The sequence below is a fragment of the Toxorhynchites rutilus genome, chromosome 3 (genome assembly GCF_029784135.1).
Source record: "Toxorhynchites rutilus septentrionalis strain SRP chromosome 3, ASM2978413v1, whole genome shotgun sequence".
NCBI lineage: Eukaryota > Metazoa > Arthropoda > Insecta > Diptera > Culicidae > Toxorhynchites > Toxorhynchites rutilus.
The window spans coordinates 234,018,536-234,036,960 of NC_073746.1; the positions used below are offsets into that span (position 1 = coordinate 234,018,536).

The window sequence follows — 18,425 nt, forward strand, 5'->3', positions numbered from 1 at the left end:
GCTCAATCGGACTTAAGGGAAGGTGGCGCAAAGCGGTCAAAGTTCCAGTTTTTTGAAAATCGAAAAATCACCCAAGGGGGGTGATTTTTTTGAAAACCCCGATTTCCGATGGTTTATCGTTTTTCATAAAATTCAAATTTTAACATCTGCGACACTAGTAAATGAAGTCCGAATGACCTAATATTTTACATAGTGTATATTATCGTGGAAATCGACATTTCGAAGCAAGTTCTGAATGAAAAATCAAGATAACTATTTTTATTGGCACCCAAAACCATACTTTTCGATTCGTATTCCTAAAAAAAAGTCCCAGAATCCCAGAGGGACGATTTTTGACAAAAAATTTTTGAGATGACACTAGATCTCGAAGTTTTATACAATTTTAACACATTTGCCATCATTTTTTTTCGAAAACCTCGATTTCTTTTACTCCCTCCTTGGTGATCGATTTTCATAAAACTCAAACTTTGACCGCTTTGCGCCACTCTCACTTAAATCCGATTGAGCTTATATATTGCATACGGTGTTTCTTCGAGGTGGTGAACATTTTTTATGGGATAACTTTTTAAATACGAGATGACCATTTTCATTGGCACCCTAGTAGGCATATACAATAGATACTAGCTTGGCCAGAAATTAACCCCTTACTGGCAGCTATTCGAAATTCTTAAAGTATTTGTTCATTTTCACAAACAACTGACTGTTATTGTAATATGACTACACACGATGTTTCCTGTGGAGTATGGAGTCTGAAAAATCTCTGCGATATCATTAGAATAAAACATTTATTTCCTAATTTCAAAGATACTGTATATATTTACAGGCATATTTTTGTTTAACAATATTGTTTCCTTCCATATTCAACCATGCGTGTGTCCTCCTAACTAACTCAATCTGAGTTTCCACACAATCATAAATAAATGCCCTTTCCTGAATGATAAAAATTCTTTGCGTATTGTGAAGCAGCAAAGAATAAAGAAATAAAGTTTTTTTGAAAAAGCAGTTATTATACATTTGTTATGAAGCCAACCAACACGATTCACGCGTTATACAACACAGACTATTATCACTTTCACACAAGTGCACGTTAACTGTTTTCCTTCACTATCGCACGCACTTACACACAACCTTCACTTAATTATTATGCAAAAGAAATCGCGTGCACTAGGGCTACAATTCGGGATCTATTTCATCAATGGAATTAGAAGCGACGAGTATGCTACCTATAAACAGAAGAACACAAAACAAAATTTTGTTTGAGGATGTTGCCCAAAAAGTAGAACTATTACGTGTAACTTATAGAACGGAAGAGAAAGAAGCTCTGCCTACTGTGACCTATATAGGGTTAGCTAAGAGCATGCATTACGATTGTTGATAGTACACATACCTTGCAATAAAATCTGCTGTCCATCGGGGGTAAGAAGATGCGATGTGTCGCCACCGGCTGCCAGCGCCATTAAACTTTGTTGATCTAGAATGATCTGTTGTCCGTCCTGTGTGTTCAGCAGTATATTCTGCTGACCAGCTTCGCCAACTCCTTCGATGTCGCCAGAAGCAGTAGCAGTCACCACTGTTGCTTGATCACTACCTGTAGATATTTCAAGCACTTCCGCTTGGTTGACTAAATCCTCGACCGATGAGTGCTCTGGCAGAGCTACTAGCTGATTCGAAGAATCCAAGTATAATAACTCGTTGTTCACAGGAACGAAACCTTCCTCCCTGACCGAACAAAGATAGAAAAGGTTAGCAGGCCCACCGAAGTTTTCAGCTGGAACTGCTATTAATTGGGAGGATTCTTGTACATTGGAACCGGGTTCAGCGGTTTCGGCAGATGTTTCTGCTATTGTATGGACGGACTCTACCGTCTCTACAGCTTCACCAGGTGGCTCTGATTCTTCTGCTGCGTTCGCGGTGCTACTCTCTACCTCCGTCTCTCCAATGGTGGCATCCGCTTCATTTTCCTCCACCGGTAACGATTCATCTGTGTTGATGTCCGGAGAAGCCGATTTTTCCGGAGATTGCACGGTAGACGTCGAAGGAGCCACATCTATTGGCTCTTCAACGTCAGAGGAAATAACTGGAATTTCTTTCACTGATGAATCAGCTGCTGCTGCGATCACTACTTCACTAGGAGTGTCACTAGGAGGTGGAGGCGTGGGAGTGGATGTGGATGGCTCCTCATCGACAGAATCCGCTCGGGACACTTTCTTCGATTCGCCAGATTTTGACTTCTGTTGTTGTTGAAGAAGCTGTTGTTCCTGTCGGAACTTCCTCATACCACTGGCTGTCAGTACTTTGCCCTGACCTTTGTCTTCAACCATACCCAAGCGCGTGAATTCTTTAAGTTTCTGTGGTGAAATCTTTATCACTCGGTGGGCTTTTTTGCCGTGGTTTAGAGCAGAGGATGTCGCCGGTTGGGGCGTAATTGGCGCTCCTTTCGACGTTGAGAATAATGGCTTTCCACTGGACAACACAGAATCAGATAGTTTTTTCATAATCACTTTTTTTGGCGGCGATGAGCTGGATGCATATTTTTTCGACATTTCTGTCTTTTTAAGAGAAGTTGATTCAGATTCTTTTGTCGTAGACCGCGCTTTGCCCGGATGATTAATTATTTCTTGAGATTGTACAGATATCTTGGCGGACGACTTGATGGATGCGGCTCTCGAATTTGAGTTCCCCCCACTGTTGTTGGTGCGTTGTTGATTGGTAGTGGCCGATGAAGGAAGAGGTTTGGTAGTTGAGCTGCTTATAGCACTCAGGCTACTGGCCGAAGTTACTGTACTTTTCTTAGTTGATGATTGTGTTGTTACTACTTGTGCCTTTGATGCGACAGTCAGATTAGTCTTCGAAGAGGTGGCAGAGGATTGGGTTGTCAAAACGGTTCCCTTGCTAGTAATCACGATTTGGCCACCGCTGCCCGCTTGCACTAACTGCGCCGATCGTATTGGCGGAGAATGGGCTGGTGATTGCGTTTGTCGTGGAGATAATTGATCACATGGGGTTTTAATCGTGATGGTTGTAGACTTAACGCCAGGTGTTCTTCTCGGCACAGGAGATGAAATTTCACGTGCAGGTTCCTTCTGTTCCTCCGGATTGGACGAGTCGTTGGAATTTTTCAGAACCACGATTGTCGCCTTCGGCGCTGACTTCGTTTTCAAGGGTAATTTCTCTTCATCATTATCCTCTTCCACATTTACATCTGACGAATTTGGAACAATACCAGCAACGGTGGTAGTTGAAATGGTCGAATCCTCCAAAAGCTCACTATCATCCATCACTATCGGGATGTTATTAATGTCGAATTTATCGTCATCCAAGGTGTTGATAGAATTTGCCACGGTTGATTTGTCCAAAACAATCGTCGCTGGAGCTACACTAACGACCTCTATCGTCTCTCGTTTTTTCTTTTCTGGAATGATTTTACTGCCAGTTTGCTTAGGTTGTTCAAGAACTTCCGGACTGCTCAGAAGTGTTTGTAAATGTCGTTTTCGTGGATTTATCGTCTTTACGGTGGAACCACTAATAGTCGCGGTAACTGGGAGTGGTGAATTATTCGATTTTTTGTCAACCGGCTCGTGTTCTCGAACAACAGCTTTAGTAGGAGCAGCTTCTGGAAGGTTAATCAAAGCCTCCGCAATTTGCAAGTCGGTCACACTGGGCCCAGCAGGTTCACTTCTTTCGAGTGATGGCGAATCCAATTGCAAATTTTCGCTGAATTTTGTCAATTCTTTGTCACATAATTGTTTGAACTTTGGCCGCTTCGGTTTTAATGATTTACCCGAGTTGTCCTGCGTGGATGGAAAGGACGTTTCGGGTCCAGGCTGTTTTTCACTATTATCAAGCAAGATGCCCCCTGTACCCTTTTTTCTTTTGGAACTTTTAAGTGAAATTGGTGAACATTCCTTAAGCTCTTCAGCATTTTCCGATTCTGGGGATGTAATTACCTGATCGAAAACAATCTCCGCATTAGTTTTTCTGCCCTTGGATTTTATAATCATTTTCAACGGATGTTGTTTGGCAGATTCCGCGTCGGGCACCGATGTTTTTTTGTCTGCGCCTTCATTGATAAGAACAAAAGGCTCAGGTTCTGCTTGTAAGTCAGCCGTTGAATCTGCTGAATGCTGCTGTAGATGCTTATATCGTTTGGGCCTCACAGCATCAGGTTCACCCTTTTTGTCAACTGGTGACATCGTTTCACTGGGAAGTTTCTCGTGAATTCGGATTTCCACCTGGGGCACCTCTTCACTTAACTCTTCCTTCTTCGAACGTTTCATTTTACGTTGTTTGTCCGATAAGTTGGATTGCATCGACTCTACCATTTCGGGTGTGGCTGGTTCTTCCTGTTTAACGCTTCGGCCTCTTCGTGAACGCGGAGTGTCGAGAGCTGTGAGATCAAGATTTTCCAGTTCGCTTGAACGCTTCTTTCTTCGCTTTTGGGTAGGTTCCTCGACGCGAGGTGGCTGTTCTACCTCAACATCTTCGAATGATTTACTTACCACTGAAATGGGAGCGTTTGACTTCCGGTACTTACCCTTTTTACCTTTAGTGATTTGAGAGGGAACCGGAGTTTTTTCTAGCGCATCCAAAGCAAGCTGTTCCTTACTGATCGATACTGGTATCGACTCAGTATCTGCTGTTTTCGTTTCGTTACTGGAGCTGACAAATGATTCTTGAGGCTTTTCTTTGCTTTCTGTTGCAACTTTAGAGTCGTTTGTTTGTGGTAATTTTGTTCGCTTAGCTTTGATTGCTGCAAATTCGGAGTTCTCAAAACGTACTGGTTCATTCAAGGTCAACGACTCCTGCGAATCATCATTGGTGGTTGTTGGTGATTCTGAGCACTGTTTTGCTTCGGCTTCTTGCTGTTCTCGAAGCTCAGCAAGTTCTTCCTCGTGTGACTTTTTAACGAAATCCATAACAATAGCCTTCGACTGCTCGAGAGCTATTGCTTCGTTCTCTATTACCTTGTTGCGCGTCTTAAAGATGCGCTTACCTCGCTCTTTGGGAGGAAGGGTTCGGTTGCGATCTATATCTTCTTTCGATTGAGGTGTGGTTTCGGTTGAAGAAGAAGACGGAACCGGTGAAACTGTTCTGGATGTCTTGGGAAGCTCTGGCAAATTTGGTACACTGGTTTCCGAAAGCAGTGATTCAATCTCATTTCGAAGATTGGCATCTTTTTTCGCACGCTCTTGCTGATCATCCTGATCTTTGACAACAATATCTGGAACGCTTGTGTTGAGTTCTAGGGACGTATCACGTCTGTTAGAAAGTGATCTTCTGGGGGACTTGTTGAGGATCACTTCCTCTTCCTCTTCTTCTTTGAAATCAAAACAGGATGTTTCTTTCTTTAATTCTTCTTCGGATGTTTGTTGATTATCAAGGGTAGCTGCTTTCGATGAAATCTCTTGCTTTAAATCGTCACTGCTAATCGACTTGCTTGAAGCACGAGTAGCTCGGTCAAGAATGCGTTGTTTAGCACTGATCGGTCGTTCAGAAGACGCGTCACCCGAAGTTGGTGTTTTGTCCGGTCCACTTAGCGTTTCTCCGCAAGTCGCCGCAGTACTGATACTGCTATCGCTGGATGATTTTTCAATCGCACTCACCGGTTGCGATGGTTGATCGTTTGTTACTTCGATAAATTCCCTTTTCTGTTTTTTCGGTATATTCCGATATTTAATTGTAGTTGCAGAAGAGGAAACCGGAGAAGTTATTTGTGGAGATAACTCCGCCGATTTTTCTATGGTGCCGTCATTCGATGCATGAGCAGTCTTCTCTGCACTGATGGCATCTTTTTCAACGTCACCCGTAGGAGTTGATGTCTTTGTTGCACTTTTATCTTGATTTTGAGCTTCTTCATCCTGGTCGTCCTGCTCATCTTCACTCCAATCTGCTAGAAGTTCGTTTTTCAGCTCCACATCTGGTTTGTTTTTAATGTCTTTTTCGTCCTTGTGTTCTGACGTACTCGAAGTCTTTTTTCCATCTACATCTCCGGCACCTTCTGCAATCGGCTCTTCGGTGTTTTCTACTTTCATGACCACAGCATCCACATTGTCGTTGCTGTCGATTATGGGAACTTCATTCACCGCTGTCTTCCCGCGACTGCGATTCTTTCGCCGATCCAGTTTTGGCGTTGGAGTAGCAGACATCGCGGCGGTTCTCGAGGCACGACTAGAACGACCTTGCACTGTCGATGATTCTAGAACTTGAATTACCTCGACCATCTCTTCTTGTTGCACGCTTGCCTCAACATCATCAACATGCTCTATTTTTATAGCGGGTAGCTCTGCATCGTTAGCATCCATTGCTTTTGATGCTTCCGTAGCTATATTCGGAGTCGAAGTGGTTGGTTTCGAAGCTGTGGAAGATCAAGATATGTACGTAACAATTCAGACAATCAAATATTCTAAACATTACCTCTTAGAGAAGATACATTCAATGGTACTATTGGGACAGCACGACAGTATTTAGTATGCAGCACAATAACATTCTGGCGGCCGCTCTCGAAGCCACACTTGTGGCAGTGGTAAATCTGTGAGGGAGAAATGGAATTGTGTAGCAATGGAACACCGTTGTCAGGGGTTCTGTGCTCGAGCGAAGAATTAAGCGACGAATGGATGAGCCTCGACGTTGCTGAGAGTGGTGACTGCTGGTTCGAGGGCGTCAATAATCCTCGGTTATCCATATTAACTCCCGTGGCTGTTGAAGACTGGGCTAAAATTCGCACCTCATGCTTTCTTACCGGAATAACAGGTATGACTTTACTGGGTGACAATGATTTTTTAGAGAAACGTGGCGTTGATGCTGCGAGTGAAAAACAAACATTTGTTTTACCCATAGTGTCGTCAAAATATGTATTGTTCACCTTTGCCTTTAGCTTTGCTGTTGCTATCCGGCTGAAATATATTGGAGTAGCTTTCGCGCTTCTGGGGCAGAAAATCGCTTGAATTAACGATATTTGGATCTCCACCGGTGGCACGTTCAGCATGCATCACATCTGACGGGAACTTTTCCATGTGTTTGTTCTTCGATCGGTATTGCTCTGCAAAAGAATCGACATGACCAAAACCCCTGAAGGTGTATGTGGAACGAAGGTCTTACCTAACCCTTTCTTTAAGAACTCATTCTTTCTGTTGCAGTTGTACTTGTAAATAAAATTGGTGTTCTTTACATATTCGCTGGATACGGAAACAAAAATAAGAATTAGTAGGAAATTGAGTAACAGCCAGGATACATACTATGAATCTTCGTCGAAAAACTTCACAACAGCAAGCGGCCGCCGTTTGAGTGTGGAGACGAAGTCATCGGTCAGCCGCTCACCGGACAATACCTCTCCCGGCCACCAGCAGTAACTGAGCTTCACCCAAACTATATCGCCATCGTTGTATTCGCTACTGTTGTCGTCTTCCATTTTGTCTGACTTCAGCTTTCTAGCGCCCGCAAGACTGGAGTTGCGCTAAGCAAGCCTCTACCAGTCGCTGCTGGTTTCTTTCGTTTCCTGAAGATGAAGAGTGTGAATAGGAATATAATAGTTAAAAATTTGTCAGAAGTGGGAAACGAGTAAAACACATTGCATGCCTGTTGAGCTGAAACCGGTCGAAGACGGCTGGAAATTTTTTATTCGCCAGGAAGCGTCGAACTTGTACAATTTACAGTTTTGAGAGGATGGATATAAGCTTACTTATTTCTTCTGAACTTTCAACTAGAGCTGTCAATTTTTTTCGTTTATTCGATTATCGATTAATCGTGGGACCATTTTCAAATATTCAATTCAGTCGAATAATTGTCTTTTAATATTCGATTAATCGAGCGAATATTTTTTTCTTGTTTTCAAAATGATCAGAGATTTATAATAAAAAAGATTATGATGTCATAATTTTGAAAGTTACATTAAATATTATTTTAAAATAAACATGGTTTTTGAATGAAAGGGTATTTCAATATATTGATGAATTTGTCATTTCATGTTTTTTTTGCGAACGATTGAAAAAGAGCACATCATGAAAATGATGCACAATATTTTTATTGCATCAACACACATTTGCAAAAATATATTAAACGAAAATTGTGTCTGATGATGATTTTACATTATAATGGTACTTATTTGTGGAACAAACAGGAAATGCATCGACAAATGGTTAAGTGAGTGTCAGGACTACATGTGTTAGGCAAAAGAACAACATGAAGTAGAAATTTTCATTCAAACTTTCATAATTTTACACTGCACTTCTAATTTCGCTAAAAGCAACTCGTTTTAGCAAAACACGATGATAACTGTCAATAGTTGAAAACCGGTGCGACAAAATTTAGGACCAGTTCCTCGTTTCGGCTGTTTCGAGTTTTGTTTAGAAATGAAACGGATATCCCGGTAACTATGCGGTATCCAACCGGAATTATACCTACTATCCGGCCGTATACCGGATATTAGATAATCAATAGAAAAAAATCAATAATTTTTGATTAAGGGAGTATTCTAGTTTAGAAATTTGAAAAAAATAAAAAAATGTTGAAAATCCTATTATTCACCAAGTTAGAGCCATTTTAGTGATGCGGTATCTAACCTGTTACGGCCATAACAATGAACTTCAAACCCCCTTAACACAAAATAATTCTTTTTTTTTCAAAATAAATTAATATTAATTCATAACATTAATTCGTTAATTACTTTTATTATAAATTTTCTAACCGACCGATTACGCTCTGCCTTGACAATTGGGGTACTGCTTAGAGTTTAATGACTACCAAACGTAAGGAACGTGATTACGATTCATTCGAAATGTTCTCGCATAATAGTCGATTTCGTTAGCCATGGGATTTTTTTCCTGAACGCGACGATGACTATCATTTTCATTTGCCACTTCGTTGAAACTGTCCCAAAACGTGTCGTGAGCTTTACGTATCAGGTTTGATTCAGTTTTGTATCTTTTGCTTCGTTTAATTTGATTTGTGGTGAAGTAAATGAAGTAAGAACTTATTTGAATTCATAGTACTTACTCTAACTCGACTAGTACCAAAATTATTTCGATATATTAACAAAAATTGCAATAGAAAATCACTCACAGAAAAAAAATCAGTTCAACATTCCTTGGAGAAAACATATAAATAAGGGATTTAATCATAGTTCATTATTTTTATGTAAAGGTGTATTTATTACCCCCTAAAATGTGATTTTCTATTAGCTTCATGCACACAAGCAGTTTCCCCCAGTTTCGTATTCGCAAAAAAAAAGCCGGATATCCGGCTATCCGGCCTCAAAGCTTGCCGGATATCCGGTATCCGGCCAAACTACTATCCATTTCATCACTAGTTTTGTTTCGACCGATTTTTGAAGAAAATTGATTGTTTCCCGATGGTATTTTGTGTTTTACGGAACCCGGCAAGTATTAATCATGCAAACAAGAAGTATGTAAGGTTATAATTCTAGTTGCAGTTAACGAAAAATGGGTCGCGCGCATAATTGCACGGAAACACAGCGGATGATCATCCGCAAAATGCACAAGGCATACCGCAGGCAACTCGAAATTGCAGAGGACTTGGGACGATCTAAAACCTTTGTGTTTAATGCTATCCACGACCGCAAAAAATCCGAAACGATTGGACGCCCAAGGAAAACAACCGCGAAGGATGAATGCCATAAAGCGAACCTCCAAGAAAAGAAGGAGGCCTTGAAAAAGATCCAGGACGAACTAAACTTGTCCGTGAGTTCCCGCACAGTTCAGCGGCGGCTGTTAGCGCAGAGGCTAGGCGGTAGAAGCCCCCGGATGGTCCCGGAGCTGACGCCGAAGCATCTGAAGGTGCGGCTAAAGTTCGCGAAAGCCAATTCGATTGGATCGGTCCGAAGAAGGAAAAGCAGTGGCGAGAACCTCATCGGCTTGGACGAAAAAACTTGGATCCATCCTGGCTTGGAGCAATCCTGGTCACCACGTGCCAGAAGTAGGTGCAGTCCATGCCAAATCGGGTGCGTGAAGTGATGCGTACCAAAGGTTACACGACCAGCTCTAAACCCTGAAAGCTTTTTACGGTATGATTTTTTTTTGTTTTCATTTTTTTACCATGAATTTGCCGCGTCATTTTAGTTGTTAAGTATGCTTAAAATGCATTTTTTAATGAAGTTGTTTTAACTACAGACGTATCATTTTTTTTCGAACAATGGAAATAAATTAATATAAATAAATTGAATCACTGGATTAGATTATTTATTCTCAAAGTTTTGTCACTTTCTTTTCTTTTGCTTGAGCAGTGGTCTTAATGTTTTGTCCGACACTGTACATTGCTAAGGCAATTCTAGTTTAACCGTGAAACAATTTCTGAAGATGAAAGTGGCACAAAGACTTACCGATGCTTCAAATCAACAAGTTGAACAAACACATCAAATGGTCGCAGTGGTACAATGTTCCTACAGAAGAAGAAACACATCAAAACAAACTATATAGACGGAGGCGATCTGGCGTAGTGGTAACATCCATGCCTTTCACGCTAAAGATCATGAGTTCAATTCTCACTCCCGACATTCTTCCAAAAATGGAAGCAAAAGTGACGAACCAGCCAAATGAGTTGAAAGTCACTAAAATACAGATAAAAAAAAAAAAACTATATAGACAACGATTCGACTGATTCGTCAGTGATCGCGGCTGAACGGTCGAGTCAAACGAAATATGAAAACAAACGAGTCGAGCGCTCATCTTCTTTCAGCTCTTAAATGTATACACCCGCTGAGCATTCGTGTTGAGCAGACGTGAATCAAAGTGATCGCAAATTTCAATCCAAAAGTTTTTATCAGTACCATATGAATTAGGCGTTTTAAGCTTGCTCATAAGAACATGCCCCCAATTGCGAAAATGGATTCGTTGAGAAAACATAACTTCTTCATCGGTATTCGAGGATTACGCAAGTTGAGATACGAAAGTATTTTCAACTTCATCGCTAAAAACCTGAAGCTGGCACCAGTAGAAGTAGCTGCAATACAGATCGATCGGATCGAAGGCAAATTGTTTGTAGAACTGAGAACACAAGGGGCGGTTCGAGAGGTAGTGGAGGAGTATGACGATAAGTTCGTTCTCAACAACAATGGCAATCCTCACCGTATGAGACTTTACGTGGAGGATGGTGGAGCCGTCGCGAAATTACATCATCTACCACCGAATATGTCAGAAGAGTGGATCGTAGAATATCTCTCGAACTACGGAGAGATTATTAGTATCAAACATGAAATGTGTCGATCACAGATCTCCTCTGAAACACCAAGTGGCGTACGTATTGTACGCATTCGCATGACTTCTTCAATTCCATCTTTCGTAAACATCAAAGGTTACAGCAGCCACTGCATCTACACAAATCAAATACAAACATGTAGACACTGTAATCAGGAGGTCCACTCCGAGACCAGTTGCGCAGAAAACCGAGCGAAACTATCTACTCAAAGCAAAAATTCATCGCTTTACTCCAAAGTACTTGTCGGTCCGACAAGAGAACATGTTGATTCCGTACATGAAAAAGCAACACCACAAAAACTCAATTGCCGATCCAACAAAACACAACACAGCAATCCCAAAGTCACTTCAAACGCCCCGCTCAACTCCTGGATGAGGAATCTAGGGAAAAAGCAAATAAAACTACAGCACCGCACACCGAACCAACGAATGAACAGCCTATCTACCAAGCACACAAACCAACGATGAGCAGCATGGTGAGTGACCTACGTATCACTCCAACGAATAGTAGATCAAACTCTCTCACCCGAACGGAGGAAAAGACTACTATGGTGAAACACTAGAAAACACGAGAACACGACGATCAACGAGGTCGAAAGACGACGGAAAGTAGGGTAACACGGGGTGATTTGGACCACCTCTTTATCTCAAAAAGTCTCCTTTTATTGTTGAACCGTATGTACCTAACGTAAAAAAACTTTGCTAAAATTCGACAGGTGGAAGGAAACGGTAGCATGGACACAGCAAGTACTTTGATTGTCAAAAAATATGAGTTTTCTGATCGTAGTTTTATGGTTTTCCCGCTGATTAAACAAACTTTTTGTGTATTGTGCAGTAAAGTTCTGTAAAGTTGTGTGCGGTGACATGAAAACGTTTCTGTGGGGCGAATTGGTTCTACAGGTTTGAGGCTTTTCTTTGGTCTAATTGATTCCAGATGCCGCTGAATTACAAGAAGAGAATGGGCAGACAGCGTTGGAAGAAGCAGGAGCTTGAAATAGCAACGGAGGCCATCGAGAACGGATTTTCTTTGGCCAAGCATCGAAAGTGTTTGAAAATACTCAAACAACAGTGAAAAGATCCATGCAGAATTCGAGATGGTCTCAATCCAATTTTTCGGGTCTGGAATCTGGCCAAGACACCTGGTATCAATCCTAGAACACTGTTACTGACGGTAACTTCAAATTTTAATGCCCAAAAATCATCTCTTTTATTTTATGATATATGTGGTAATTTGTAGCTTGATATATTGACTAAACATTATTGACTGAGAGAAAACAAGTGTAGCTCAGTATACAATGTGACATTTTTTATTTAGACCGTATTGGTTTGAAAATATTAGGCGATTTGCTTAGGGGGTTCAAATTCCCCTAATCACTGGTTAATAATAACAAAATCAACGCGATGAGAGCATTCGTACGTACATTAGAATTAGATATCATTGCATTTCAAGAGGTAGCTGGTGATTGTATATGTTGACATGGTTACAATATGATATTGAACGTCAATGAAACGCAGCGGGGTACAGCGATAGCAGTTCGAAATGGGATAAATGTTCGGTGAGTGCAACGAAGTTTGGAGTGCACCCGTGGCCGAGTGGTTAGCGTCTCACATTATCATGTCGGGTGTTCGGGTTCGATTCCCGTTCTGGCCGGGGGATTTTTCGTCAGAGAAATTTCCTTCGACTTGTGCACTGTGGTCACGCGTATTCTCTAGAGCTTGCCACTCGGAATACATTCAAGGCGTGTTATTTGGCTTAACCCTTTCATTACGGCAGTGTGCTCCGCCGAAGTGCTACCCCTGTACGGAGGACTGCGCCGAAAAGTATGCACATCGAATTGGGGAACGATGATAATTCAATAAATGTTTTGAATTTGTATGGGCCATCAGGATCGTATAACAGAGCCGCTTGAGAATTATTTTTCAACCAAACAGTTCCTCAATATTTACTAAATCTTTCTACACACACCATAATGTTGGATGATTTCAATTCAGTCACTGACTCAAACGATGCAACAGGAGTATCAAACATAAGTCCTATGCTGAAGAGATTATACGAAGGATTAAATTTGAAAGATGTGTAGAAGCACTTTAATCATCAGATCGACTACACATTTATCCGTGGACGATCTATGTCCAGAATTGATCGAATATACATCACATAGGCATGTCTTCTCAATACACGTTTCTGCAGGCTGCGAGCCAATTGCTTCAGTGATCACAAAGCTGTGATATCTCGCATTGTTCTCCATTTGCGACCACATACCGTTGAGCGTCCTCATTGGAAATTAAATAAGCTCACAGATGAAAATTTGAATGAATCGAGATTTAAGTGGAATTACTGGATACGCCAACAAAGAAATTATGAATCGTGGGTTGATTGGTGGGAATCCTATGTGAAAGGGAAAATAAAATCTTTTTTTCGTTGGAAAAAATCGTTTGCAATACAAACGTTCAATAACACAATGGGTTTTTACTATGCCTGTTTGAATCGTACTTTTGAGGAACATCGGGATCATGATCGCACAACCGAAATGAATAGAATAAAGGCGATAATGCTGCAAAAGCAAAAACAATTTACTAATTCGAGAAGAAGAACCAACATTTTATTACTGGGAGGCGAAGATGTGTCGATTTTTCAGATTGCGGAGCAAGAGAACAGACGACGAGATACCAACATTACATCATTAGAAGGGAATCAACGGCAAATTACGGATATTCTTTCAGGGATCATATTACATTATCTAAACAAGAGGGTACAGGAGGAATTGTTATCGCATGTGATCTTAGCAGCGCTTTTGATAGAGTCAGTATTTCATATCTGCTGGAAACTATTCGTAGGATGGGGTTCAACACTCTTTTTGTAAATGGAGGCGATCTGGCGTAGTGGTAACATCCATGCCTCTCACGCTAAAGGTCACGAGTTCAATTCTCACTCCCGACATTCTTCCAAAAATGGAAGTAAAAAGTGACGAACCAGCCAAATGAGTTGAAAATCACTATAATACGGATAAAAAAAAATCTTTTTGTAAATTTATTGACAATATCAAGGGTCTTGCTAAATCGCAAATATTGATAAATGGCTGCACGAGTGGAACTTTTCCAGTTAAAAGATCTGTCAGGCAAGGTGACCCACTAAGCATGCTCCTATTTGTTTTATATCTTCAACCACTTCTGAACGCATTGACGGGAATATGTTGCGGCCCAGGAGAAAGTGTTATAGCACATGCAGACGATATCACAAACATTGTTCGTTCTTCAACAAAAATGCCTCGAATACTGGAGTATTTTGAACGTTTTGTGATAGCAGCAGGAGCTAAGTTAAATATGGCAAAAACAACAGCAAAGGATATTGGCCTTCCGCTTCCAAATTGGACGGGTCTCGTCAAGAAAGATGAGATAAAAGTACTAGGCGTAACATTCAAAAATAACGTAAAGGATACTGTCTCCTGGAACTAGGAAGCTGTCTACCGTAACGTGATCGGTGTCTATGGATGTACCGTTCACGTGTGATTAATATTAGGCGAAAAGTTATTCTTCTCAATACTTATATATTGTGGTATTTATCTTCAATCTTACCAATGCCGAATAAGTACATCGGGCAATTTACAAAACAATTTGGATACTTTCTATGGAATGGAGTACCAGCGCAATGAATTAAGATGATAGACACTTTTCGTCCACGATCACAATGAGGTTTGGATCTACATTCTCCGAATCTTAAGACTAAGAGCCTGTTAATTAACCGGTATTTAAAATGTCTGGACGTGATACCTTCGTTAGCCCGATATTTCCAAATGTCACAAATTCCTACTGATCTCCTACACATTAAGACTATCAAACAAATGATGGAAAATATACCCCGGAGCATAATAGATAACCCAATATCAAACCTTATCTGTAATCACCTGTTAAAGCAGCTGCCTCCTGTTGGGACTACCACGAGATTTACACAGAATTGGAAAACGGTGTGGAAAAATATTAATAACAGAAAATCTCATTAGAATTCGATATATTTTCTGCTGGTACATCGAAAGTTGCACCATAATGAGCTATTTTTTTTAAGAGAGAAGGGACAATCCGGATTGTCAACATTGTGGACAATTAGAAACCATTACACATAAATTTTCAGAATGCCGCATAGTTCACAATCTTTGGCAGACAGCCATAACGAACATAAATATAATACCTCAACAAAACAATGATGATGATTTGCACTACGCTAACATTAATTTCAACAGAAGCATAAAAAGCAAAATTTTGAAAATATTCATTCGATATATAATGCATAATTTAGAAGTTGTAGATAATGTATATATAGAACTGTGAACAACGCAAAAAAGCATTTTAACAAGACACGTCTTTTTTTATACTGCAAAAGCACTTCCCCAAAATCCCCTTTTTTGCGGTCATGATCCTGTACCAATTCAAGACTTTCAGCTTCATCAGCTTTGTTGCTTGCAGGGGTGTGCATTTTGTCTCTGGCTTTTGCAATCCTAATTTCAAGGAATGAGGGAGTATCCGATTAACGGCTTAGCTCCTAAAGAAAACCGTTCAATATTTGTGAATCTGCCCAAGGGATAGGTTTTTAATTGGACTAACACGATACGGAATCAATGTTTAAAGTTCTAAATTTAGCAGTAGTTTAATTACAGGATTAGGGATATGGGAAAATACGCTATGGGCAAAAATAAATAAAGATTTTTAGAATACATTTTACTAACAAAACGGGAAATGAATTGAGATGGTCGACTGTTTTGGGTATAGTTTGTCAGTAGGCGATATAAAATGTATAATTTCTTAAATATATAATTTTCTACGGACAAATTCCGTTCCAATATAAGAAAACTTTTTCTAATTAACTCAATGTTCCTCTAGGCAAATTGATAAGAAATTTCAGCAACCTCTATTTTTTTAACAAAATATCTCACTCAAGTTCCTGAATACTTCATATTCAGATTTTCCAGACTTCTGTTGACACCTTGGTCAATGAGAATCATGGTTGGAATAAAAGAAGAGCCTAGAGGTTACCTATATGATTCATCCAAATCACTAATGGATATTCTGAGCTTGACAACGCAAACATCGAAAGCTATCATGATCAATTAGAGTTGGTCACTTGTTTCACATTAAATTGTCCGTCCGAGATTTCAAACCAATCAATTGCAAAAATGATAAGACAATAGAACTTATATCCAAAAGCTTACATGGAAATAAGCAATTTTCATGAAAGAATTCAAACTTGTTCATTCGTTTTTTATGGTTTCAACCAATTAATAGATTTCAATACCCGCGATCGTTTGTTCAGCAAGCGATGCGCTACAATTTAGCATCGAATACTCTCATTATTATTACAAGTATTTATATCCCAACATACATTATTAGGAATTTTTATGGTGGGTTTACATTAGGGAGATCTATAACAATAGATGGATTTAATCACCCGAAAATAGATGTAAACGGGTGAGAATATATATGATACATTTCTTCGAGGTATATATGTGTAGAATGTATAGAATAAATTCAGGCATATGAAAACGCTGGTGAATTTCTCACTGGTGAGAAATCTTTAAAGTTGGACGCAGTTCTACTTCAAGTGAATAAATTCACCGAAAATATGAATGTATTCATTATATAAGTTGCGTTAGTGTAAACGATTGATGCGATTTCTATAAATCTCATCATATTTCTTCACACGAATATATCACTATTCTGAACCCACCCTTACGGTAATCTATGGGTTTAGGGACTAGGGATATATTCAAGTGGAGAAATATGATGAGATTCATAGAAATCGCATCAACCGTTTACACTAGCACGAACTTATATAATGAATATATTCATTTTTTCAGTGAATTTATTCACCTCAAGTAGAACTGCACCCAACTTTAGTGATTTCTCACCAGTGAGAAACTCACCGGCGTTAACATATGCCTGAAGTGGTTATATATATATACCTCGAAGAAATGTATCATATATATATATATTCTCACCCGTTTACATCTATTTTCGCGTGGATAAATCCATCTATAGCTATAGATCTCCCTGATGTAAACCCGCCATTAGATTGATTAAGAATGATCTTCAGCATACTTCGTTAATATGTACGGGTTTGTTTTCTAAACATACATTCAGAACATGTTACCATACTTCTGAGGTAATCTATAGCTAACATTACCTACATTTTGAGTTTTCTTCAAACATCTCTAAAAAATTGAAGCAACGTAAATTTGGTAAAAAAAACTGGGTTCTGAAAGAACCACAATATTGTGAATATTTTCAAAAGTTACTAAGATTTAGAATTACTATATATGAATAGGTCTTATTTAGGTACTTACACACTTGTTTATGAATTAATAATAAAGCAAAATTCGCATCTTCAAGTTTTACCCAATATTCGCAAAGTAAAGTATCTTTGCTGCTCCTGCCGTCTCTTACTCTATCAAGAAATACAATCTCTAAAATCGGCCACAGATACGTAAAAATAATGATTTTCATCCTCTTATAAGCATTGTAACAAAGAAACGAAAATTATAGTTTTCCAAACCATCCCAATTACGTACTCCACACAAATATCCGCAACGGGATAAATTTCATGAACTGTCTTCCGACCAGTCGTTCTCGGGGGGGATTAAAACCGACTACCAGTGCATCGTCGCCATCTAGTTTGGAAGGGATGTCCTCGCCGTTTTTTCCCTTTCTTACTTATATGATTGACTGATGGCTGTATGATTCGAGTTTGTCGCCACTTCTAATTTTGCAAGCACAACCAGAGGGACGCGGTGTTTTTCTTTTACGGAATGCAGCTCAATGCAAAACAACCAAGGGTCGAATAGAACTAATTTGTAATCTATGAAACGTACCGAACAAACTGGATGCAATATTAACACTTCTACGTACAGATTCGCACCTTTTCAGCGACGAAAACTGTTGTTGATCTGATTTAACCAGAGCTCAATTTTCCAACTTGCACTGCCATTTTGACGTCGAGGCGGAGCGATGTCAGTCTCATTGGTTCAACCAGTAGGTTGGGTCAAATCGAGTGTGAACTGACGTTGATTTTGTTTACCTTCGTGGGAGCATATAAGGCGGGAGCCCGGGAGAAACCACGAAAAATAAGGGACTTTTTGGGTGCTCAAGGTTGCCGTACACTGTAATAATTGACACATTTTGACAGATAAAGTTTGATTTGAAATTTGTACAAACACTCTTTTGTTTGCC

At 39.9% G+C, this 18,425-nt stretch overlaps 1 protein-coding gene across 5 annotated transcripts in view; it reads right to left on the minus strand.

Annotated features, from left to right (window-relative positions):
- Positions 1 to 18,218, minus strand: part of LOC129774988 (uncharacterized) — a 43,695-nt gene extending 25,477 nt beyond the window's left edge. For 3 of the 5 annotated variants that reach the window (XM_055779123.1, XM_055779121.1, XM_055779119.1), the window contains exons 1-6: positions 18,068 to 18,218; positions 7,236 to 7,495; positions 7,099 to 7,175; positions 6,863 to 7,039; positions 6,415 to 6,801; positions 1,388 to 6,355 (exon numbers count right to left, since the gene is read on the minus strand). In XM_055779123.1, coding sequence (XP_055635098.1) covers positions 1,388 to 6,355; positions 6,415 to 6,801; positions 6,863 to 7,039; positions 7,099 to 7,175; positions 7,236 to 7,408 — 5,782 coding nt within the window. In that variant the 5' untranslated portion in view covers positions 7,409 to 7,495; positions 18,068 to 18,218. Of the gene's footprint in view, positions 1 to 768; positions 1,224 to 1,387; positions 6,356 to 6,414; positions 6,802 to 6,862; positions 7,040 to 7,098; positions 7,176 to 7,235; positions 7,496 to 10,333; positions 10,394 to 18,067 lie in introns of those variants that run through there. The other 2 variants (XM_055779120.1, XM_055779122.1) reach the window with 2 other exon arrangements.
- Between the last annotated feature and the right edge of the window lie 207 nt (positions 18,219 to 18,425).